Here is a 25872-nt window from a genome sequence, read left to right as displayed (position 1 = left end):
GCCCAGCCCAGCCCGTGAGTTTTAGCAGGGCTAAGTTAGAATTTTTGGAGCCCATTTAAAAACGAGACTTTTAAGCTCGGCCCGTGTAAGCCCGTGGCCCGTGAGGCTTGATTGAGGTTGGGCCGGGCCGGCCCGTGGGCTTAATAAAAATACATATTTAAAAATAACAAGAAGAGTATCCCAAGCTTAAAGCTTATTAAGCTCATCATATTAAAAGATCAAGCTCTTAAAACGTTAATTAGTTTTAAAAATTTAATTATTCTTAATATTTAACTAATTAATATTGCATACGAATTGTAGATGTAGAAGAAAGTGAAGATGTTAAGACAACCTCTTACAAGCGGATTCAAATGTGTTTGATAAAGATGATGTGTTAGATATCCCATAAGCGTCATGGGCGTTCTCGTGAATAGTTTGTTTTGAGTTTTGACTTTTAGTGAATGAAATATAGTCTTGTCTTTTACTTTTTTAGTGTTTATTGTGATATATTAGAACTGTATAGAAATTTATTAAGTTTTGTGAAATTTTTCCAATAAGATTTTTTTTAACTTTCAAATATTTATATTTTTTTAGTTTAGAACTTAAAGAAAAAATATAAAATTATATTTTAAAAAATGATGGGCCGGCCCGTGGGGGCCTGTAGCCCACATAGGGCTGGGGTGGGCTGATCATTATAAGGTCCATCAAAATGGTGGGCTAGCTCAGCCTAGCCCGTCAATTGCTAAAGCCCACGTGGGCTGGGCTGGGCTAGCCCGGCCCCGCCCATATTGACAGCTCTAGTAAGAATTACCGTAATAATAACAATTGTTGTTGTGTGACTATCAAGAAGGTTATAAATTTAAATCGTGAAAATAACCCTTTTTCAAAATTACAAAATAAATGTACATTAATAAAATTAACCTATGTTCACACTTTTTAGAAATTCTAACAATCAAGAACTGAACAAACACATGTTCCTCGAGTAAATATGTATCAAAATTCTTTACATTGCCAATGAGTATTAGTTAAATTGAAAGATAAAAGGAAAAAAAAAATAACACTCATACATAGAAATATAATCTTGATGTAAAATTGTAGGAATACAAAAGCAGAACGCTATATAAGTTTTGTTGACAATATCGAATCTCACAAATAAGGACTTCAAATAACTACTATTTGTAACCTATAATAGATACTATTTGTCAGAAAAAATACTTCAAAAATAATTACCTAATTAACCAAATTTCAAGAATATCTAAAAAAAATATCAATCAAGCTTCTAAAAAAATACTTACCGATTTAAATGTCATTACCATAGTCATAATCTAGTCATTCAATCGGATAACTGTATAGGTCCAAATTTGGACGACTACAACCATTGCTGAGTGCGGCGAGGAACGAGGTCCTTATGATATAGCGTCATTTGGTCGTTATAAAGGGTGACGACCAACAGTGGTTAAAGTGAACGCACGACGTCTGCAGTAGTGTTAGCGTAGTAGGAGACAGTAGGAATATGCTTTTCGAATATTCTTTGTGTTGTACCTTTTTAGGGTTTGAAAGGGGATTGTCCCTTATACATAGGAGGAAAACGCTCTGTAAGAGGAGGAGAAAGTAAATACAAAAAAGATAACTTTGCTTACTGAATACCGATCTGAAATCCTTACATCATCTTATTTTGGTCAATCACATTCATTACAACATTTATCCGCATTTGAAGTTATCATATTTATGAGTAATCATTTGGTTCCGACATACAAGGAAGCATCGATCATGATTTCTTATGCTCAAATCTGCTCGAGGAATCAACTTGAAGAATCGGCAATTGTTAATCTTTTACTGCAACGCACCCACAATTAAGACAAATATATTTAAGTAGTGCAATAGAGTCAAAAGATAATTTTTATTGAATAAGCTCTAAAGAAGTTAAAAATATTATTAAATTTATGTTGTGGTAAAACTCAAGCTCTTGAAACTTTGTAGTAGTGGCCTGATTAGACTCCTTTTATAGATCAATTAAGATCGATAATAAAAGAATCCTATGTGGTAGTACTTCAATATTTTTGTGGACAAGTGGCTACATAAATAGTTATGTGGCTTGATCTCCTTGATGCTATAGCCAAGTGTATAGAGTCCCTACCAAATATCTCCTTGCATGAAAAGTTTTTGACAAGTAGATGAGCACTTGTCCTTTCCTTACACAAATCTTACGACTATAAATACTCACTTCCTATACCATCCGAAAACACACCAAAATATTTAGTTCTCTCATGATTACTAATGATTAGTAATCATCACTACAAGCCTTGTAACTTTCAATTACTCCTAGCCTTTTGTGTGTACAAATTTCTTTTATAACTTGTGTTTTATTTCCTCATTCCAAACTTGCTAGTATTATTTAATTTTGCTGATTCTTGTATCCTCTAAATAAATAAAGATGGGCTTATTTAATCCTGGTGAAATATTTCACATTGCTGAAATAGTTTCTTAGGACAGTGCCTAGCACGACTCAAGTCAATTCGTGTATATGCTTACAAATAACATTATTGCAGTATTATCATCGTTATTTTCCGGTGTCAGTTCCCTACAATCTAAGAAACTATGGCAAGTAATACTACTGCGAAAATTTTTGATGGTGCTACCAATTTTGGTGTTGTCTCTGCTGCTACTGTTCCAGCTGTCCTGCCAGATATCCATGGTGTTGCAAATACGTTATTGCATCCACAACTTTGGCGGACACTAATGTCGAAATACAGGTATGTAAATAGACATGGTTATATATCCAATGCTAAAATTAAAACCTTCAAGAAAAATGCACCTCAATGCTATAGAAGAATTAGGATAAATGACAATCTCGCTAAGTCAAATTAAATTTGACTAAAGCGGATAATATAGTTGTTGCAGTTATTTTCCAAATAAATAATGTGGCCAATGTGAGAAATTGGACTATGGTGCTACTAGGCACATTTGTGCAAACAAAAATGAATTTTTGTCTTACACCCAAGTTGAGGAAGGAGAAGAAACTATTTATCTTGGTGACTCAAGAACAACTCGTGTTCTTGGGAAAGGAAAAATTCTTCTCAAACTCACATCTGATAAAACTCTAGCATTGAGTGATGTATTGCATGTTCCTAATATCCAAACCAATTTGGTTTCTGTGGGGTTATTAGGAAAAGTTGGAGTGAAGGTTTCATTTGAAAATAATGAGGTCGTATTGATCAAAAATGATATTTTTGTGGGCAATGGATATTGTAACCATGTTTTATTTGTGCTTAATATTTCCGATACTAGCAATAAAGATGCATCTTCTTCTGCTTATATGGTCGAGCCAATTTCTTTATGGCATGCTAGACTAGGACATGTTAATGTCGCGTATATAAAGAAAATACAGTCGCTAGGATTAATATCTAGTTTAGACTCAAATAATATTAATAAGTGTGAAATATGTGTTAAAGCTAAAAGTACTAGAAAGACCTGTTTTTCCGTAAATAGAGAAACTGAATTGTTATCCTTGATTCACACTGATTTAGGCGATTTAAAGCAGACTATGACTAGAGGTGGTAAAAGATATTATGTGACTTTTATTGATGATTTTTCTAGATATACTAAGTTGTATTTGCTTAGAAATAAAGATGATGCTTTTAATGCTTTTATTTCTTATAAAACTAAGGTTGAAAATCAACTTAGTAGAAAAATCAAGAGAATTAGATCTGATAGAGGTGGAGAATATTTATCTTTGAATGAATTTTGTGAAAACAATGGAATTATTCATGAAGTAACTCCGCCTTATTCACATGAGTCAAATGGAATAGCTGAAAGGAAAAATAGAATACTGAAAGAGATGATGAACTGTATGTTAGTTAGTTCTAATGCTCCTGATAATTTGTGGGGTGAAGCTATATTATCTGCTTGTCACTTACAAAATAGAATACCACATTGAAGAACCGGCAAAAATTCCTTATGAATTATGGAAGGGTTATGAACCTAACTTGAAATATTTAAAAGTGTGGGGGTGTCTTGCTAAAGTTCTTTTGCCTGAACCTAAAAAGAGGAAAATAGGTTCTAAAACTGCTGACTGTGTGCTTATTGGATATGCTGAACATAGTGCTGCATATAGATTTCTTGTTTTGAAAAGTGAATGTGCTTGATTGCAATACTATAATTGAGACAAAGAATGCTGAGTTTTTTGAATAAATTTTATCCATTGTCTGATAAAATTTCTCATACACCTGTTGAAACGAATAGTGAAATTACCTCTAATGAGAAACCGAGAAGGAGCAAAAGGCCTAGGAAAGAATATTTTTCTTATGGAAATGATTTTTAAACTTTTCTTCTCGATAATGAACCATCAAATTATTTTGAAGCTATATCTTCTTCAGAAGCTAATTATTGGAAAGAGGCAATAAAAGTTGAAATTGATTCTATTATGAAAAATAATACATGGATTTTAACTGACTTACCTCCTAGTGCAAATTCTATTGGTTGTAAATGGATTTTCAAAAAGAAATTTAATCCCGATGGTTCTTTAGATAAATATAAAGCTCGGTTAGTAGCAAAAGATTTTTCTCAAAAACAAAATATAGATTATATTGATACATTTGCACCAGTGACTAGAATTTCTTCTATTCGAGTTTTAATTGCCTTAGCTTCAATCCATAAGCTTTTTATCCACCACATGGATGTCAAAACTACTTTTTTAAATGGTGATTTAGAAGAAGAAATTTACATGGTTCAACTTGAGGGCTGTGTCATTCCTGGACAAGAAAATAGAGTTTGTAAATTAGTTAAATCTCTTTATGGCCTTAAACAAGCTCCTAAGCAGTTGTATGAGAAATTTGAACAAGTCTTACTGAGAGACTGTTTTTCTTCAGTGGGGGTGGATAAATGTATTTATACTAAAATGGTAGACAATGATTATATGATAATATGTCTCTATGTTGATGATATGCTTATACTTGGTACAAGTTTAAATATTGTGCAAAGTACTAAATTATTTTTATCTGTAAATTTTGATATGAAAGATCTGGGTGAAGTAAATACAATATTGGGAGTTAAAGTTATAAGGAGTGAAGATGGAATAATTTTGTCACAAGAACATTATGTTGAGAGACTTATTAAGAAGTTTGAATATTTTAATGTCACATCTGTGAGCACTCCTTTTTATGCTACCTCTCAACTAAAAAAGAATAATGGTGACCCAGTTGCTCAGTCTAAATATGCTCAGATTATTGGGAATCTGATGCATTTAATGAATTTTACAAGGCCTGATATAGCCTATGTTGTGCGTAGACAGAGTAGATATACTCATAATCCCAACAGAGAGCATTGGTCTGCATTAGATAGACTAATGAAATATTTGAGAGGAACCATGAATTATGGTATCCTATATAGTGGATTTCCTTCTACCTTAGAAGGGTACAGCGATGCAAATCAGAACTCTGATTCAGATGAGACAAAATCCACTAGTGGTTATGTATTCACCCTTGGTGGTAGTGCAATATCGTGAAAATCAGCTAAACAGACGATCATTGCTAGATCGACTATGGAATCAGAGTTTGTAGCTCTGGAGTTAGCTGGTTCTGAGGCTGAGTGGCTAAGAAACTTCTTAGCTAATGTCCCTTTAATAAAAGACGTATTGCCTCATGTGTCTATACACTGTGATTGCCAAGCGGCAATAGCTATAGTAAAGAATAAATCTTATAATTGTAAAAGTAGACACATGAAATTGAGACATGATGTCATAAAGCAGCTTCTGAGAGATGGAATAATTTCCATTGATTATGTGAAGTCAGAAATTAATTTGGCCGATCATCTGACTAAACCTGTGGGAAGAAAATTAATTCTTCAAACCTCAAAAGTAATGGGTTAAGGCCGACATTTTGTGAATAGAGATGGTAACCCAACCTATGTGATTGGAGATCCCATGAAGTAGGTTCATATGGGTAATAACAAGTCGATATTGGCACTGATGCACTAAAAGAGAGTGCTTGACTGCTACTAATTGAGAGGTTGAGTTATCACTCTTAATGAAATTCATAGTCCTCATGGATGGTGTATTTAAAAGCTATACACTTGATGAATTCACCTATATGATAGTGGAGTGGGCCGCTCCTATGAGATTTTGGCCTAGTCTCTAGAGCTCTCATGAATAACCAGGCACGCGCATGGCCTATTGGGCACAAAACCGCGTCGAGCAGCAAAATTGTGAGGGTCAAAATATGATTGATAAAATCTCTGACTTACAACAAGAATTATTGGTTCATAGAAATATTATATTTCACCAGTAATTCTGTAAGTTAAATTTTATTGGTCTAAGTTTGGTTCATAGTCCAGAAGACACCAAACCTATTATATTTAGACCATGCGTATTCAGCAAGTTTTACTCTTCTATCCATTACTTTTATTTTGTACAAAGAATTGAAATAGTGGAGGACTGTGGTAGTATTTCAATATTTTTGTGGACAAGTGGCTACATAAATTGTTATGTGGCTTGATCTCCTTGATGTTATAGCCAAGTGTATAGAGCCCCTACCAAATGTCTCCTTGCATGGAAAGTTTTTGACAAGTAGATGAACACTTGTCATTTTCTTACACAAATCTTACAACTATAAATACTCACTTTCTATACCATCCGAAAACATACCAACAAATATTTAGTTCTCTCATGATTACTAATGATTACTAATCATCACTACAAGCCTTGTCATTTTCAATTATTCCTAGCCTTTTGTGTGTTCCAATTTCTTTTATAACCTGTGTTTTATTTCCTCATTCCAAACTTGCTGGTATTATTTAATTTAGCTGATTCCTGTATCCTCTAAATAAATAGAGATGGACTTGTTTAATCCTGGGGAAACATTTCACATTGCTGAAACAGTTTCTTAGGACAGTGCCTAGCACGACTCAAGCCAATTCGTGTATATGCTTATAAATAATATTATTGCAGTATTATTATCGTTATTTTCCGGTGTCATTTCCGTACATCCTAAACCCGCGGCACCTTTGATGACGTAAACCTAAATTGAATCCTAAACTTAAACAAAGACACGAATAACCATAAGTAACATTGGTATAAAAGATTTCTAAATAGAATCCTAAAAACCGGAAAAGGTAATACACCGCAATTCTTAGGGAAAATCCTAAACATGTAAAGAATCATAAACAAAGAAAATGGTAATATACGGTAGTTTTTGTTTTTTTTTCCAAAAAAATTATTACTTATTATATACAATTACAATTATATCCAATGTAAATATTTATTTTTAAAGGGTAAAAAAGGCTAACGACATTTCGATAGTACCTTCGTGCTATATATATATATATATATATATATATATATATATATATATATATGATAGGTTAAACTCTCATCATAATCATTGCATTCTGCACATCAAATTTGTGAAACCACAAGTCTATTAAGTTCGAAAATAATCCATGGAAGAAATGCTCAAAAAGTTACGCTTGAAACTTTTTGTTTTTTGTTAGGTGTTCAATACTTGCTTTTGAGTCCGATTAATTCAAATTCATGCCGAAAATTATCAGTCTAGGGGTAAAATATTCCTAGCAAAAACAACTTCGTCCATAGAGTTTAAATTTGAAACTTGATAAAAAAAAAAAAAATACTTTCATCGCAATATTTGATGGTTGTTTGAAAAATATTCTAACGGCCTTGATTAGCGGCTAGATTCACTTTTGAGGAAGAGACATAGCGAAGCCTTTGGGAGTAGAAAATGTGTACATGTGTCAGTGGAAGGTACGAAGTAGCAATGAAGTTGGAGCCCCAGAAACTACTATTATTTATGCTTCCTCCACCTCATTTCTTTTCTAACCTTTCCCTTTTTTATTCCACTTAAATTATATAGTTGTATAAACTATCAGCTTGTTTGGGTGGTTGTTATCCATCATTTTATAATGTATTGTATTGTATTGTACTGTACTGTATGATTTTATAAACCATAATGTTTGGATAGATTATATTGGTTGTTGTTAAATAATATTTGTTGTTTGGTTTGACTGTATCGTACTATACTGTAACTCATAAGTTTATTAAAATTCTCTCAATTATTTAATATTAAATTTATCAAGAATTACACACAAAATAATTTAAGAAAATCCCTTTCTAAGAAATTATCACCAAAAGTGTCTTATAAACAAATTAAGCTATTAAATTTATGCAAATTCTAACAAAATTAGTGGGAACAAAATTAGCGATTTTACGTTGGAGTTGGAAGCGGCAAAAGTTCTGGAAAAAAGGGACGAAGACAAAATAGGTTATATGTGGGAGATTTGGAGTTAAAATAAAAAAAAGATAAAGGGTAAAATAGAATTATGGAATAATAAGTTAGGCAATAATTGGGAAGAAAAATAGGAAACAATCCCACCACAGCAAATGGGTAGTTTCAAAAAATGAGACTTTTCATTGTTCCAAAATAATGAATTTAACAATACAATACAACTAATTTTAATGAAACAATCAAAACAAATATTGTTTTGGGATAACAATACAATACATAGTACTCCCTCCGTTCATTTTTACTTGTCCAATATTCTAAAAATAAATTTTCACTTTTACTTATCACTTTTTGCATATGTAGAGAAGATAATTTCTTTTTTCTTGTTATACTCACTATATTAATTACTCATTTCAAATCATTTTCTCAAATTCATTAAAAATAGCATCAATTAATATGGGTATTAAGGTAAATTATGCACCCCATTTATTACCTTAAAGGGTATACAAAGTTCATAGTGTACAAGTAAAAGTGAACAGGAACGGGAAGAGTGCGTTCTTATTATTTACACTATCAATGTATTTTACTTTGTAACAATAGAATAATTACTGTTTCATCAAATTATCACTACAATATTTATGAGAAAGTTTTACCTATAATCAAAGAGCGTGATTGTGTAGATACAGTCAATACATAAAACTTAAAAAATCTTTTTTTATCTGGTACCCACTTCCCACACTTTCATTTTTGTCTTTTTTGGTTCCCTTTTGTTGTAAACTTGCCCATTTTTATTTGCTTCAGTCAACATTTGCTATTTTAAGTTCATAAAGATTGGACCTTTGGCTGTTTATGTGTATGTTCTCATTAATTAGTTTCAGGAATCATTTTATTACCTCATTATTATTAAGTGGGTCTTAGCTCTAGACATCAAATCAAATCTATTATTAGTGTTGCATTTGGCACATCTGTTAGGTTTCTGGCACAAATCAACAACACCCTTTTTCTTGCTGGACTTTATAATTTTTGCAAGTCCAAATCAAAGTCAAATTGAACACATCTTTTTTGAAAGTTGAGTCTCTATTGGAAAAAGTTCAGAATTTCTCCTCTACTTGGTTCTTAATGTAAAAAGATTTAAGTAGAGGACCATGCAAGAAAGTTTTGATTTTTATGTAATTTGAATTGTGGGAAAGGTCAATTTGAAATTTTATGGAAGAAGATAACAAAGAACTTCGGTCATTGGCCTTGACACCAACATGGTCTGTTGCTTCTGTATTGACTATATTTGTTGCTGTTTCACTCCTTGTCGAGCGATCCATTCACCGTTTATCTAATGTAAGCACAATTCTCCTTTGATTTCTACCCTTTTTCACTTTACTAGTTTTGTTTGTTTTATTGGAACATTGCTCTAAGACTATCTTTTGTTTGATTTTTGTGCTAGTTCTTGGTCATATACAAATTTGCTTTTGATTACTCAAGCTGCTTAAAAATTGATTATAGATTGAGGAACTTATCCTAGATTTGTGCTCTTGGATAGTTGCTCATATTTAACAAGCTCCATTTTAAATTCCAAGTGGAAAGAGAAATATAGGGAACAAATGCACAACTTCTTTCTTTTCAAGATCATAATATTTGTTGAAATAGTTTTGTTGTATTTGGTTGATTATGTTTCTTGTAGCACCAATGATTATGTCTTTAAAAACTAACTACTTAGTTTTTGTTACTTTCTCATGTCAGTGGTTGAAGAAAACCAATAGAAAGCCATTGTTTGCAGCTGTGGAGAAAATGAAAGAAGGTACTCTATGTTGAAAAAAGTTGGAAAAGACTTTGAAATTTGGAGTCCTCTCATTCCAGCCCCCAAAGCATTGCTTTTCCTGTCATAACCGTTTTCAATGTTTGGTATTACAGAGTTGATGCTTCTTGGATTCATTTCTCTCCTACTCACGGCAACTTCCAGCATCATATCTAGTACTTGCATACCGTCAAAGTTTTACAATAATGTATTTGCTCCATGTACAAAGTCTGAAGTTGATGAAGAAATGGAGAATAAAGATTTGAAGGAGCGTAAACTTTTGATGGCTTTTACTCTTCAGAGGAGAGTATTAAATACCTTCAATCGAAACACCTGTGGAGCGGTAAATTTGATTTTCCATGTGGCATATTAGACCATTATTTCCATATCTTGTTCGATTTTATTCCTGTTGCCATAATATGGACCTACAACTGATTATCTTACAAAAAGGAAATAACTCTAAGTTTTCTAAAATTGTTTCTGAAGTAGTAGTGTCAATAATCTGAGTTAACATCTTGTCAGAATCACGAACCATTTGTATCATATGAAGGCCTAGAGCAGCTGCACCGCTTCATCTTCGTCATGGCCATTACTCATATATCTTACAGCTGCTTGACAATGCTGCTGGCGATTGTTAAGGTAGTATTCTCTATATTACTTGAACTTGCTAAACAAATGCACATTGTGTTGATGAAATCTTTAAAGTCCAGTTGTTTTTTTTGTATATGTTAATCTAATTGTTCATGCTTTTCCGAGTGGCTAGTTTGATTGGACGTAAAAGTAATTTGTGATGTATTGATCTGGCTTCCGAAGTCTACAGTCATATATGATGGTAATACAATACATCCTCACTTATTTCCCCTTCACTTAGTACCTTGTGGACAGAAGATTTCTGCTTGAGTTCCTGATATTCTTAGGGATTGCTTGGTTAAACGTTTAGGAAAGATATACTCCTCATAAAATAATAAAATATTTGGTTAGAGGGATTAGAAAAAATAATCCCCACATAACTAATGTAGCGCTTGGTTGGTCGTTTAAGAAAATGTAATCCCTGCATTACTAATGCAGCTTTTGATTTGCTGTGTTAAAGCATAATACTCACATTAAGTTATGTTGGAATCTCTGTAATAATATGCAGGAGAGAATCTGAAATAAGAATATGTGCATTATCAATACTGAGATATAATGTATTTATTCTATGTCTTAAGCCTGGTTCTTTTTGCTAATATTGGTTATGAGGAAATATGTCCATTCAAAAGTTGCACTGGTCTACAAATATGTAACAATATCTGTTTGAACATTGTCCTCATTTGTCAACAAGATTTGCTGCTCTTATAACGACATTTAAGCATATCATCTCTAGCAGTTTCATTCACTCTGCAGCCGAGCTCGTCTTTGATTTTACATTAGGTGAACAACCGATTGTCTATATTGAAATTGGTGGATGTCATGCCATATTGGCTATACTCCAGGGTTTCATTTCTTTATCACTTCCTAATTGTGTCAGCTACTAGCCATTTCCTTGCAGAAGCAGCCATTTATGTCCTGTGAAATACCTCATTTTGGTCTTTATCCTCATTATTATCACTGCTCTCTTCTTGTTTTCTTCTGTGTTTCCTCTTCACATGTTCTTCATTGCTAGCTGACTGATAAGTGAAAATTTGGCCAGATCCACAGTTGGAGGAAGTGGGAAGATCAAGCTCAAATGGACAGACATGATGTGCTAACTGGTAAGCTATACTTGCATGTGATTTGTCAAAAAGTAATCTTGTTCTCTAGCTTCTTCCATTTGTGGTTTCCTTGTAATCATTGTGGATAAAAGGGTAAGGAAAATCTGCTGGTTTTAAATTCTTATTTTAACAAGAGATGCAATTTTAAAATGTGTTCAGAACTAGAAAGCAAAAGCCTTTGTATAATTTATCTAAAAGGAATTATAAGGCCTTTGTACTAGAAAGATAGTCAGCTGTGTCAAGAACCATGCATGTGTTATGATGGAGATGGAGCAAGGCAAATTAGCAGTTTAATGTACGACCCTTTGTACTGTAAGTATAAGTTGGATTCTGATAACCCAAATCTTCAGAGACTCTACTCACTCTTGAGAATGTACATGCATAAGCTGATGTCTAAAGTGAGTATTTGGAGACAAGCCGAAGGTTAAAGAAAGCTGATGACTTTCCCTCGACTAGGTGAAGTTCTCCTTTTTCTAATTTAAGATCAACTAAAGAAGATCATCAAGGGTTTCATGTAACTGTAGAAGGGTGAACTGGTTCTCTCACCGTCTTTTTATAAACCCTTGTATTCAGTAGGCCTAGATCCAAGTTTAAAGATACATCTTCATATCGTTATAAGAATTGAAGCAAGCTGGATAAAGGCCATTACAGATTTGATTAGGCCAAAGCAGAGAGCCAGTGTTATTAAAGTTGGAAAATCATACTGAGGTTTGGGTTAATCTACCTACAGCTAGTGTCCAAGATCAGTGCCTTCCAGTTAATAGTATATGTGGTAACATGCTCTATACTTGAGAATAGTGGTGGCAAAATGGTTAAAAAAAAACAGTTAACCACCCATATTACCCACTAAAAAATGGGTTGGATAATGAACATTTTAAAAATGGGTCAAATATGGATAAAAACCATATTATCCATTTAGAAAATGGATAGCCAATGGATAATTAATGAGTTTAACTTTTACATTTGTAAAACCTCAAATTGGGGGTTCCTCAAGTTTGGGAGACTAGGAATTCAAAGTCATGGATAATATGGTTACCCATATTATCCGCCGGTTAACCCGTTTTTTATCCGTATTAAATATGGGTCGGGTCGGATAATTTATCCGTTTTTTTCATTACCCGTTTTCGACCCGCCCGTTTGCCACTCCTACTTGAGAGTTCTTCACAGGACAAGGTATGTGTCTAAATTGGACACTGCTTGGACTTGCGGATCAAGTAAGATCGGATAGAGGATTGGTTATTATCTCAGATTTTTCTCCTTCACTTTGCTTCTATGCTTCTGTTTATCTGTATTTATACTTCAGTACCTGCTTGGTATTCATTGAAGAGATCAGCGATTTATTCTTCTAGAAATATGTCTTAAAACCTCAATTTGTGCCCCTTTGAATAGCTTAATGGGGAGAACCATCAGGCTCTTTATCTTTGATAAAACTGAAAAAAAGCTAGTAAAATAAACTGAATTTTTTTCCATTGCAGAAATTTCTAGAGCCAAGACATTCCGAAGGCAGTCGACTTTTGTCAGAGTTCACACATCAAGTCCACTTGCCAGGAATCATTTTCTTGTTTGGGTGGTTAGTTCTCTTCTTACATATTTCATACTAGCCCTCACATAATTTCATTCTCCAAAATATATAAATAAAAGTGTTTCCTCTTTAATAGTTAAGCTTTTGGATGAGGTGGTTCACACAATTATGTGGTATCAGAGTAGTTCTCTGGATTTGAATCTAGCCACCACTTATTTCCAAAGTATCTCACGTGCTTGGGCTTGGCTCAAGAAAAAGGTGGCAAAGTTGCAGACTTTAAAATGCAAATAAAGAAAAAAGAGGCCACGTTGCCGACCTAAAATAAATAAGTAGGTGTATTCCTCTCCAACAACTTAAGTTTTCTAGATGAGGCATTTCACACAATTCAACAAATTTGATTAACGAGTGATTTAATTAATCAATATCTATATCATTTCTCTCGTGAAACAAATTAACAACGGATTTTAGTTAATTGGTTTTTTTTAAATAGGTAAATATACAAGCCTTAAACTTTTCAAAATTATAGTATTTCGTTTTGAGGATTTTGTTATTATCTTTTTGACGACAATTTTTTTACATTTTATTTTATTTTTGGATACTAGGTTTTCTAGTTAAGGTATTAAATTGAAAGTCAAGTCCGAAAGAGGGCATGTGCAAATCTAACCAAAGGAGCTCGTTAAGTGCGAAAGAGGAGTTTGAGTGCTTAGATTACTGTAAAAACATATAAGGGCTTGCATGATACTATGAACTTAAGCTTGTATCATCATTTTCCCTTTAAATTGTGATTTCCAATCTTCAAATTGTCTATTTATTAGTATTTTCTTGATTAAAGTTTTTTTGGCTGTGATTTCCCTCTCTATGGGTACTTCTCTTGACAAGCATTACTATGTTTAATTAAATAAATTTTCTTTTAAAACACATTTGTGTATCTAAGTGATAAATGCTTTTTAAGACATTTCATTCTTCATTTTCCTATCTGCTGTCAATCAATAATATTTCAGTTGCAATCAATGGTTAACAAGAGGCGTAGTGATGACCTATGTTGCTCGGACTCTCCGAAAATGTGGCCAGATACGTGTCGGATCCTCAAAAAGTAGTGCATTTTTGAAGGATCCGACACGGGTGCGGCTACATTTTGGAGAGTCCGCGCAACATAGGTGATGACAATACCAATCTAGCAACACAATATACATCCAATAATGTCCACCAATATTTGTTGCAATGTATCTAAAGTTACTTGTATTGGCTTACTCTCTTTCTTTTTCTTTTTCTTTTAAGATTGGCATATAACCCTTTACTGGGTTGTTGTTGTATTGGCATATAACCCTTGTATATTTCTATCAAATTTTGCAGACATGTTTCTTTCGGCAGTTTGGCCGCTCAGTTGTTCGTGCCGATTACCTTACTCTACGCAAGGGTTTTATCACGGTATGGATCCAAGACAACTTGTAAAGCCATGTAGTGAAAAAAGTCGGTGAGATTTGATGTTGCAGGCATGCATTTGTCTGCATGCAAGAGGGAAGAGAGAGAACTTGAAACATTTTCAAGCAAGAACCGCTTCCCTTTAATAACAAGGAAAAAAAAGAACTAATCACTTGCAAAAGATGAAGTAAAATATTCTAATGCTTTTGAAGGCAGTCTTGCAGAGCAACTTAAAATTCAAAAAGTAGTTAGGATGTGGAATTTCTTAGTCTAGGTTTGAGGAAATTACCAGGTCAAAAAAGGACTCAGTCCGATGATTAGAAGAAGCAGTCATAGCACAGTGTAATGAGCAGGAAATTTCAAATAGATGATAAACAACAACAACAACAATAACTACGCCTCAGCCCCAAACAAAGTTGGGGTCAGCAATATGAATCCTCATTTCTTTCGTTATTATCGTCATCATGCCAAAATAAAATATGAGTAGTAGTGAACATAAGTTTATATATATATATATATATATATATATATAAATAATGGTAATAATAATAATAATACAATTGATGCACACTATCAAGAATGGAACACTTCCTTTCATAGCTAGACATGAAACTTACCCTGTGCTCGTTTATCCAAAAGATTAGAATGCTCTATAACAAGTCCGGTTCATTACGAACTCTATTTTAGGGATCTTTTCTGAGTTATCTTCATGTTTGTATCACTGATTTTCTTTTCCATCACAAGAGTGTCTCTTGATATGATAGAGATTTCTGTTATAGATTACTAGTTACGACCTTTCTCCTCTTATTCATGGCAGAATCACAACCTTACATCAAACTATGATTTTCACAGCTATATGATTCGCTCCATGGAAGAAGAATTTCAAAGAATAGTTGGTGTAAGGTAAGCATATAAAGTACTCCTTTCGCATTTTTCATCCTCTTTTTTGACTAGGCAGAGAGTTAAAAAGTTGTTTAAAGAGAAGTGGTCCCCAATGTGGAGAGAAGTTGATTTTGATTAGTTCTAAGATTTGATGAAAAAGTGGATCTCATATAATACAACCATCTTTCTTTCTTTCCATAGTAGTTTCTTGATTGAAACTCTGTCATAACTGTTGTGTCATATATTTGTAGTGGCCCTCTGTGGGGATTCGTGGTGGGTTTTATGCTGTTCAACGTGAAAGGTACTGCGTCTTCCAATTCTTGGTTTTTTGTCATTAGATAAGCTTGCATTTCTGCTTCCCAATAGTTGTTGTAAATGAATGACCAATTGAACTTCAACATGCAGGATCAAATCTATATTTCTGGATAGCGTTAATTCCTGTCATTGTAAGTGCTTCCACTGCAATTCTATTTTGGGACTCTTCATAAATGCATGAATATGTTTGTGTATATAAAAGTAAAAACCATGCCTATTTCCTTTTTCTCTTATTCCTTCTGGAGTAGTGGAGGACTTGACTGTGACCCTGAACGAGTCGTCTTTCTTAATTTAGGACTTGTAGTGGGTACCAGCATATCAGTTGCACAATTTCTTTTTTCAGGAGATACACTTGGATTAAGCCCATCAGCCACGTAATGTTTATTTCCCCCAATGAGAGATATCGAAAGAAAAAAGAAAGTTAACTGGGATAAAAGAGGACTATGGTTGAGTTAAAATACATATATGTGATAGAACATATGCTTGCTTTAGCTAGAGGGTGAAAATAATCTGCGGTACTGTAGCCCAAACATTAATTTCCCCTCCTTGGGATAGTAAGATATTTTTCTCTTTCCTTACATTCTGAATTATTTGTATATTAACTTATGGACGTGATAATATGATAGAGATAGTCGTTCACTTGTGCTTCTGTGCAGCTTGTCCTGCTCGTGGGTACAAAACTGCAGCATGTAATCGCAACCTTGGCATTGGAGAGTGCTGGATTTACTGGCTCATTCTCAAGGGCAAAGTTAAAACCACGAGATGAACTTTTCTGGTTCAAGAAACCAGAATTACTTTTGTCCTTGATTCATTTTGTCCTTTTTCAGGTTTTTATTTTCATACTTCAATTGTTAATTGTTTTGACTATCTACTAATATACTTTAATGATTATATACTCTTAACTTGTTTTTGCATGCTTATTCTTGCAGAATGCATTTGAGCTAGCTTCATTTTTTTGGTTCTGGGTATTCACTGTTCCCTTTCTTGTAGCTAAATTTTTTCTCACTGTGAACGTTATGTTTAATACCTGGTCAAAGCATTTCCCTTTTAACTGTATTAATATTCTCGATCTTTAGCATTTGACATTGTCAAATTTTCTGCAACTACTAATAATTGTTTCTTTATAACTCAAATCCTTTCTTTAAGTTGGATGAAACAATGTTTTCTCCCTTAAATAATTGCTTTAACATTGAGGACATTTTTCCCTTCACCTGTGGATCTCGCTAATACAATCTCCTATAGTTTTACTAATAGAAGTGTGCATACAGTTCTGGAACACTGGGTTGAACATCCGTTCTTTTTTCCACTTTTTGTTGTTATTTGCTCAACAAGAAAACTCAAATTCTCCTCTTTTTTTTTTTTTTAAGTCAAAAATATTCTTTTTCTTCTGTATATATAACCCTTACAACAACAACAACATACCCAGTATAATCTCACATAGTGGGGTCTGGGGAGGGTAGTGTGTACGCAGACCTTACCCCTACCTTATGGAGGTAGAGTTGTATCCAATAGACCCTCGGCTCAGGAAAGTACAGGTATCACAATAATAACAAGAAAACAAAGCAGGACAACACCGAGAAGCCATGTTAAAGCAGCATACACAACAAGATAGTAAGATGATCGAAATGCAAAAAAAAAAGAAAGAAAAACGACAGGTATTCAAAGAAACCTAATACCAACCAAATGCGAGAGTACATACTAACTCTACTAGTGTGAATAATCTAAACTACCTAACCCTCTAATCCTCGACCTCCACACCTTCCTATCTAGGGTCATGTATTGGGTCAGCTGAAACTGCACCATGTCATGCCTAATCACCTCACCCCAACTCTTCTTTGGCCTACCTCTACCTCTCCTAAGGCCCTCCAATGTTAACCTCTCATACTTCCTTACCGGGCCGTCTGTGCTTCTCTTCCTCACATGTCCAAATCATCTAAGCCATGCTTCCCGCATCTTGTCCTCAATAGGGGCCACACCCACCTTGTCCCGGATAACTTCATTCCTAATCCTATCTAACTTGGTGTGCCCGCACATCCATCTCAGCCTCTTCATCTCTGCTACCTTCATCTTCTAGACATGGGAGCTCTTGACTGGCCAACACTCAGCCCCATACAACATAGCCGGTCTCACCATCGCTATATAAAACATACATTTAAGTTTTGGTGGTACCTTCTTGTCACACAAAACACCGGAAGCAAGTCTCCATTTCATCCATCCCGCCCCAATACGATGTAACATTTTCATCAATCTCCCCATCCCCCTGTATAATAAGACCCAAGGTACTTAAAACTTCCCCTCCTAGGGATGACTTGTGAATCTAGCCTCACCTCTCCTTCCATTCCCTGAGTAGAACCACTAAACTTACACTCCAAGTATTCTGTCTTGGTTCTGCTCCGCTTGAAACCTTTAGACTCCAGGGTTTGTCTCCACACCTCTAACCCCGTGTTAATACCGTCTCACGTCTCGTCAATCAAAACAATATCGTCTGCAAATAACATGCACCAGGCGCCTCTCCTTGGATGTGGTGAGTCAGTACGTCCATCGCCAGGGCAAACAAAAAAGGGCTGAGTGCCGACCCCTGATGCAACCCCATCATGACCAGAAAATGGTCCGAGACCCTTCCCACTCTCCTCACTTAGGTCTTCGCTCTATCATACATGTCTTTAATCACCATAATATAGGCCATAATATAGGCCATAATATAGGCCACAGGTACCCCTCTAGCCTCCAAAGATCTCCACAAAACCTCCATCGGGACTTTATCGTAAGCCGTTTCTAAGTCGATGAACACTATATGCAAGTCCCTCTTCCTCTCTCTATATTGTTCCATTAATCTCCTAACAAGGTGAATAGCTTTCGTAGTCGAACGCTCCGGCATAAACCCAAATTGGTTCTCGGAAATAGACACACTTTTCCCCACCCTTAGCTCCACCACCCTCTCTCACACCTTCATAGTATGACTAAGTAGCTTAATACCCGGATAATTGTTGCAATTTTGGATATCACCCTTATTTTTGTACAACGGAACCATCGTGCTCCATCTCCACTCTCCGGGCATCTTTTTCGTCCTAAATAACCTAGTGAGCCACTCCAAGCCCACTATGCCCACACTCTTCCAATACTCCATCGTGATTTCATCTGGCCTGTCGCTCTGCCCCTGTCGCTCTGCCCCTGCTCAACTTACGCATAGCCCCCACAACCTCCTCAACTCTAATCCGCATGCAATACCCAAAGTCACAACGACTTTCAGAGGATCCCAAATCACCCAGAACAATGTCTCTGTCCCCCTCCTCGTTCAAGAGACTATGGAAGTAAGTCTGCCATCTCCGACGGATATGCGCCTCATCCAACAAAACTCTACCTTCTTCGTCCTTGATGCACTTCACTTGGTCCAAGTCACGCGCCTTTCTCTCTCTCACCTTGGCTAGCCTAAACAGCCTCTTATCCCCGCCTTTACCCTCAAGCTCTTCATATAAATGACTAAATGTTGCAGTCTTAGCCACTGCAACTGCTAACTTCGCCTCCTTCCTAGCCAACTTATACCGCTCCCTATTCAACCTCTTCTCCTCCTCGTCAATGCTTTCAACTAGCTTCAGATACGCTGCTTTCTTGGTGTTCACCTTTCCTTGGACATCTCCATTCCACCACCAGTCTCCGCTGCGACCACCATAGTAACCCTTTCATACCCCTAAAATCTCTCTGGCAGCTTCCTTAATGCACTGCGCCGTCGTGGTCCACATCAGGCTCGCATCCCCACTACTCTTCCATGCTCCCATAGTCAACAACTTAACCCCCAACTCCTGCGCTTTGTCTTTAGTCAAGGCTCCCCACTTGATCCTAGGTTGGCCATACACCACCCTCTTCCTCTTCTTCCTCGTGATCTCAAGGTCCATGACCAGATGCCTATGAAGAGTCGTGAGGTTCTCACTCGGGATGACCTTGCGATCCGTGCAAAGACCCATTGACTATCAAAATCTTGTCTTAAGGTTCTTACTTCAAGTTAGTAACGTAGTATTTCCAAATTTCATTTGACTCTTGGCACCAGAAACCAATAGACTCCTTGTGTTTTCTGTCATTGATAATTTCTCTCTCAGTGCCCCCTCAGTGTTTTGGGATCCTATAAGCTGATTTTCACATAATATTCCTTATCCCGTGTGCTTGAATAATATGTTCTACCACATGCATATGTTGTTTTATGTGTAGTAGAAACTAATATTCTGAATGTCTGAGTTTCGACAATGTTACATTTTTTTTTCCAGTGGCAATTTGGGTATAACTCATGCTTCATAAAGAATCACACACTTGTGTATCTACGACTAATTATGGGGTATGTGTAATTACAAACGGTAGATTCATCTCGTATTTAAGGTTTTACATTGTTACCAATGTATATCTATTTAGCACAATTGTCTGAGCCTATGTTGTTGTTTGTCACCCAGGTTTGCTGGACAATTCCTTTGCAGTTATAGCACCTTGCCACTCTATGCTCTGGTTACGCAGGTATATGTCACACTGGATATATAGCTAAATTGAGAAGTCAGAATTAAGTATGATATTCTCTTTAACTTTCCACTTTGTATAACATTACATCTCTGGCGACATGGTTAAATTCCTTCCAAAACAGTTAAACTTGGTTAGAAGACAAAACTGCTCCGGTTAGACTTTTTCCCCCTCGTCTTTCTTCCTCTTTATTTATTTATTTATTTTTTTTAAATTTTGATTTTCAATTCTAGTTCTTTTTTCTTCTTCCACATGACAAACAAGCTCTGTAATTGGGAGACAGCAGAGACTGGAGTAGGTGAGGAAAAAGGGGGCGATGGCGGAGGGGTAAGGGTAGGGGCTTTTCTTTTTTCTATTGTTTTAGGTATTTGTTAAATCATGAAAGGTTATTTTCTGTCTAAAATGTTGTACTTCAAAGTGGCAACGGATGTCCAGAGATCAAGGTAATCGTCCTCATAAAATCTTCTTGGTCATCCTAAAAGGTGGTAAAAGTGAACAATTGTAAACATTAAACTTTATAAACTACTGCGCGACCTGGTTCACTTTCCTAATTACATCCATGATTCAAGCGTGATTCTTAGCTCATTTTGCTTCCAAAAGGACTTGAAGATAAACCAAAAAAATGATTGTGACGGCCAACAGTCTGAGTTATTAAGCTGCGCCTGACGTTCATTTTTTCCTGTATCTTTATGTGTGTAATTCATGGCTGAAGAAAGGAAAAGGTCTATAATTTGTGATCTAGTTTAGGAAGATGAATGGCGCTGAGGTTAAAGGTAAAAAAAATTGTATAACACAAGGATGACGAGAGTTTAATTCTTGTGTTTTCTAGTTACCTTGCATTCTGAACAAGTCTCTAGGTCATATTTGCATCTGACATTTCAGATTTAGATGTACTGCTCTTCTGCTGTGGCCTGTGAAGTAAACTCTTTATTAATTCTTCTTTTCTTTTTAAAAAAGAATTCTTTTCTATCTTCACTAAACTTTGTGATGTCTACATGTAGTTCATCATGTTAGTCTTTTACTAATGGAAGGTGAAGCTTGAAAAGTAAATTCTGTTTTATAATACTTGTCTGCATTGTTAATTTCTGGCCATTTAGCATATGATCTAATGCCTGTCAATGCAATTCACCTTGCTAACAACCTATGTTGCTCAGACTCTCCCAAAATGTTGCGGGGCACGTGTCGGATCCTCCAAATGCAGTGTATTTTTGGAGGATCCGACACGGTTGCGACATCATTTTGGAGAATCCGTGTCTGCACGTTGCACATCCTCATTGAACTTCCGAATAATTTTAATGGACTAATACACGAGCTTGTAGTTCATATTTTCACTATCCAAGAACAAAGCTTTGAGCATGTTATACTGTCTCCTTTGCAGATGGGTACAAACTATAAGGCTGCATTGATTCCACAGCGAATAAGAGAAACGATCCATGGATGGGGAAAGGCAGCAAGAAGGAAAAGGAGGATGCGCATGTTCCCAGATGATTCAACTGTGCGCACTGATACAAGCACAGTGATTTCACTCGAGGAATACGATGACCAGTTGGTTGATAGCCCTCGAACAGTGCACGGTGCAGGTACTGAAATTGAGCTACAGCCACCGACAATTGTCACGGAGGATCATCATTCAGTAACAATTAACGAAACTTCAAGTCGTGTTGGTACTCCTCTCCTTCGGCCCTGTGCCTCTATTTCTTCCACAGCTTCCCCAAGTTTTCCACCTGAAGTATTAGCAAGATCATTTTCAATGCCTGCTAGAGGAGATTTGGGTAAAGATTAACCCGCCACAGTAAAGTTGGAGAACAACGCAAAATGGAATTGGTGTTATTACATTTGCAGGTTGTTTAACTTGGCATATAACAATATACTTGGAAAATGTTTACATGTGAATGTGTATCAAAGAAAATCTGCAGGTAGTAAAGGATAGTTTTTATAGTTACAAAAATATTTGGTCTCAAACGCTTTATATACCGCTGTTTCTCTATGTAAGTTTCCCTTGTATAATCAGTTAGACGCATGGGATGGCTAGGAAAGATGGAGCACCTTAAAGCTTGTATTGCTTATTTTTTTCCCTTAAATAGTTAACAATTCAACTTATATACAATGGCAGTTTAAAGAATTTTTACATTTTCAGTGTATTTTAACCTGTTGCAGAAGGTAATTTACCTTATTTTTATGGTTACTAATTTCATTTTTTTTGGATGGTTACATACTACTTCGACAATTTGATAGTGTAAAACTCTTTTTATACTGTCACTATATAGAATAGAAGTTAAACAGGAGACAAACTGGAGATACTATGGTTCAATTGGACTTTCAAGCTTGTATTTCACATTCAAAGAGACTACAAAGTAGGAGAACCAGTACATTCTATTTTTTAAGGATGCTTAGAGACATGCATCTTTATTAACGAAGGTGACATTACTAGTAAAGACTAAAGCAATGGCCTATGCAGGTGTCAGCTTAACTGCTCCAAATTAGTCATGTTTCTCAAAATTGGGCAACACTGCTTTCTTCCTGTTTCCATTTTCATGATCACCAGCATCCTGTTTTTCCTTGTCAGCCTGCTTTGCATTTCCAATAAAACAGCCAAAACCTGGTGGCTGACATCCATAAGGGCAAGGATATTGGATTGGTGGAGTTGGGCAATTGCATCCTCCACCAGGAACACCAATTACAGGGGTGGGAATCCACCCTGGAATTCCTGGTTGGTTACAATTTCCACTTCCACAAGAGCCACCGTAGCCGCCGCCTCCTCCACCACCTCCTCCTCCGCCTCCGCCTCCTCCACCAGGAACACCAATTCCAGGGGGAATATACCCTGGAATTCCTGGTTGGTTACAATTTCCACTACCACAAGAGCTTCCATAGCTTCCGCCACCTCCTCCTCCTCCTCCACCTCCACCTCCTCCGCCTCCTCCTCCTCCGTTGTTATTGCCATCGCTTCCCCAACCCCAACCGAAGCCTCCACCACCGCTTGACGGTTTTGTCACTCCATTGGGGTTTTGGGTGTTTTCTGGTTTATCGGCTTTTGTGGGTTCCAGGAGGACTCTATGAGCAGAGCCAAGGCTTAAACTTATGAAGAGCCATAAAATTAAGGGAATACATTTTTGAGAAGCCATTGTGGCGATACTGAATTGGAAATGCTTCTTTTGCATGAAATCCCAAAGGACAGATCATCTCTACTTATAGCTAGCTAAATGCATGCCAAAATTCATCTTGAAAGAAACACCCTTGACATTGCTCGACCATTACGGACTCATCAACCTTGCATGGATACAAAATAGTGAGAGCTATATTGCCGCTAGTCATCAACCTTCCCTATATATATACTAAATAGTCTCTCTGCACGTGTGTTGCATATATATTTTATATTTTTTTATAACAAATCCACTCGTGTTATGTCAAGATAAAGTTAACTTTTCCATGCAAAAAACTAAGCATAACTTTGAAATATAAAGTTGTAATTTGTAAATACATAATTTTTGAAGAAAATGTGCGAGTAAGAGGACTAATGATGAGCTTGAGAGAGATGTCGCATCACAGATTTTAGAACCAGCTTTATATAGATAGATTACAATGACAACTCTTCAAAGCCAAAAGTTCAGAGAAGTTTTCTTGTGTGACTCACACAATTGACATTAGTTGTGTGAGGCTCATTTTTGTCTCGCAAATTTGTGGACCCCAATGTTACATTTCTGGGTCCACAAAATTGTGAGACCAAAAAGATGCCTCATACAACTAGTGTCAGTTGTATGACACACAAAATAAAATTTTCCAAAAGTTCATGAGCTTATAAAAAGTTTCAGAAATATAGCATTAAAATCATTTCTCATGACTGTACGAACTCATCAAATTTGACAGCTAAAAATAGAGTTTAGTTATTTTGATGAATTGATGGGTTTATCATCTTCGATAATAATGTTCTATCTTAATCAATTACAATTAAGTGACTAACTTGCACATGTTATGCATTCTAAACTTAGGCAAGAATCAAGAGCTCTATAAGTTTTCAGAACTTAATGGGGGAAAATAAAATACTACACCTCTGTTGTTCTATGTGCTGTCGTTTGGATCAAAGCAACAAAGTAAAAATTTTCAAACTTGACCTCTAATTGAAAGATGAATCACCTATAACGCCTTAGATATATACTTGATGTTTAGTAATCTCCTGTGGCTATAATCATATTTAATGCATATTCATTAAATCGGTAACCAACAAAGAGCAAAAAAGGAAGGAAAAAAATGACAGTATATAATTCTTTTCATATTATTAGAAGAGATTTGCCTTTATTAATAAATACAAAATTTTGCTAAAGCTCAATTAAAGGGGAAAAAATGACTATATGGATCTAAATATACAATTCAATGCATCGATCTATACGTAAAGGTAGAAGGAATTGTTGAAATAGTTATGGTTTGAAAAATAGAAAAGAAAGAGTAGTATTATGATAAAAAGTCACGCAGTAGAAATAGCAACGTGCATTAGAAGTCAACATCCATTTAGAATTGCAGATTCTCTACATATTTCAAATATAAGCCTGGTATTCGAAACCAATTTCATTCTAATCCTAATCTCGCATAACAAGTTCAATTCTCAAAAGTTATTCAAGAAACCGTAAATAAATCAAATCGTAATCAAAATTGTGCAAGAATAGTTGACGGACTTGGAATTATTTTGGAAGCTTTATTTTTAAAATAATATATTAATTAATAGCCAAAATAATAGTGCAAAATAGAATTAAATATTTATGTCCGTTATATTTGGATAAAGCTTTGCTTATCCTGTATAGTAGGACTTTTGAATCTGTGTGTTTGGGTTTCTTCTTGGTTATGTTACTCTTCACTGGTAAAAATTATTGAGAAGATCATCTAAACCAATTACCTTCTTCCTATAGAATACAATTTGAAATAAAAAATATATATATATATAAAAAGGTACTTACTACTACCTTCTTCCTATAGAATACAATTTGAAATAAAATATATATATATATATAAAAAGGTACTTACTGATTGCTTCACGAGTCAACTTTTATTGTACTTTCATTTTCTTTTGTCACTAATTTTAATTGGACAACCCATTTATTGATTTTCTAATGTAATTTAGGAACTAAACGATGGTAATTTTTTGCGGTAACAACTTTAGAAATAAACTATGAAGCGTTTGAAATTTTTTAAATAAATAAGGTATTTAAATTAAATAAAAATGGTCTCTTGATTTTGAGATGTGAAGGAACACATTTGAAAAGGTATTTTGCTAATGTGAAGGATCACAACACTTCAATTCAACAGATCATTTTTTAATAAATAGTTCTTTTCTAATGGCAGATAATTTTTTCAGAAATTAGTTACTAATAAAAGGACACAACTATTAAGAAAAGACACAATATAAATTAATATTTTAAAATATTTTTCAATTATTATTAAAAAATATAAATATATATTATTAGAAGGGTAATTTTGTAATTCAACTTTTTAGTTGTGCGCATATATATA

At 35.1% G+C, this 25872-nt stretch overlaps 1 protein-coding gene across 1 annotated transcript; it reads left to right on the top strand.

Moving 5' to 3' along the window:
• On the top strand, nt 8971-22526 carry LOC109228947 (MLO-like protein 11). The gene is made up of 15 exons (XM_019394220.1): nt 8971-9542; nt 9945-10002; nt 10116-10342; nt 10522-10638; nt 11669-11729; nt 13205-13299; nt 14605-14679; nt 15491-15576; nt 15807-15856; nt 15961-16001; nt 16527-16697; nt 16800-16835; nt 20130-20197; nt 20310-20370; nt 21749-22526. The coding sequence occupies exons 1-15, from the start codon at nt 9417-9419 to the stop codon at nt 22151-22153; spliced, it is 1677 nt and encodes a 558-aa protein (XP_019249765.1). The 5' UTR covers nt 8971-9416; the 3' UTR covers nt 22154-22526.

The sequence above is a fragment of the Nicotiana attenuata genome, chromosome 7, assembly GCF_001879085.1.
Source record: "Nicotiana attenuata strain UT chromosome 7, NIATTr2, whole genome shotgun sequence".
Taxonomy (NCBI): domain Eukaryota; kingdom Viridiplantae; phylum Streptophyta; class Magnoliopsida; order Solanales; family Solanaceae; genus Nicotiana; species Nicotiana attenuata.
This window is presented reverse-complemented; position numbering and strand designations above follow the sequence as displayed.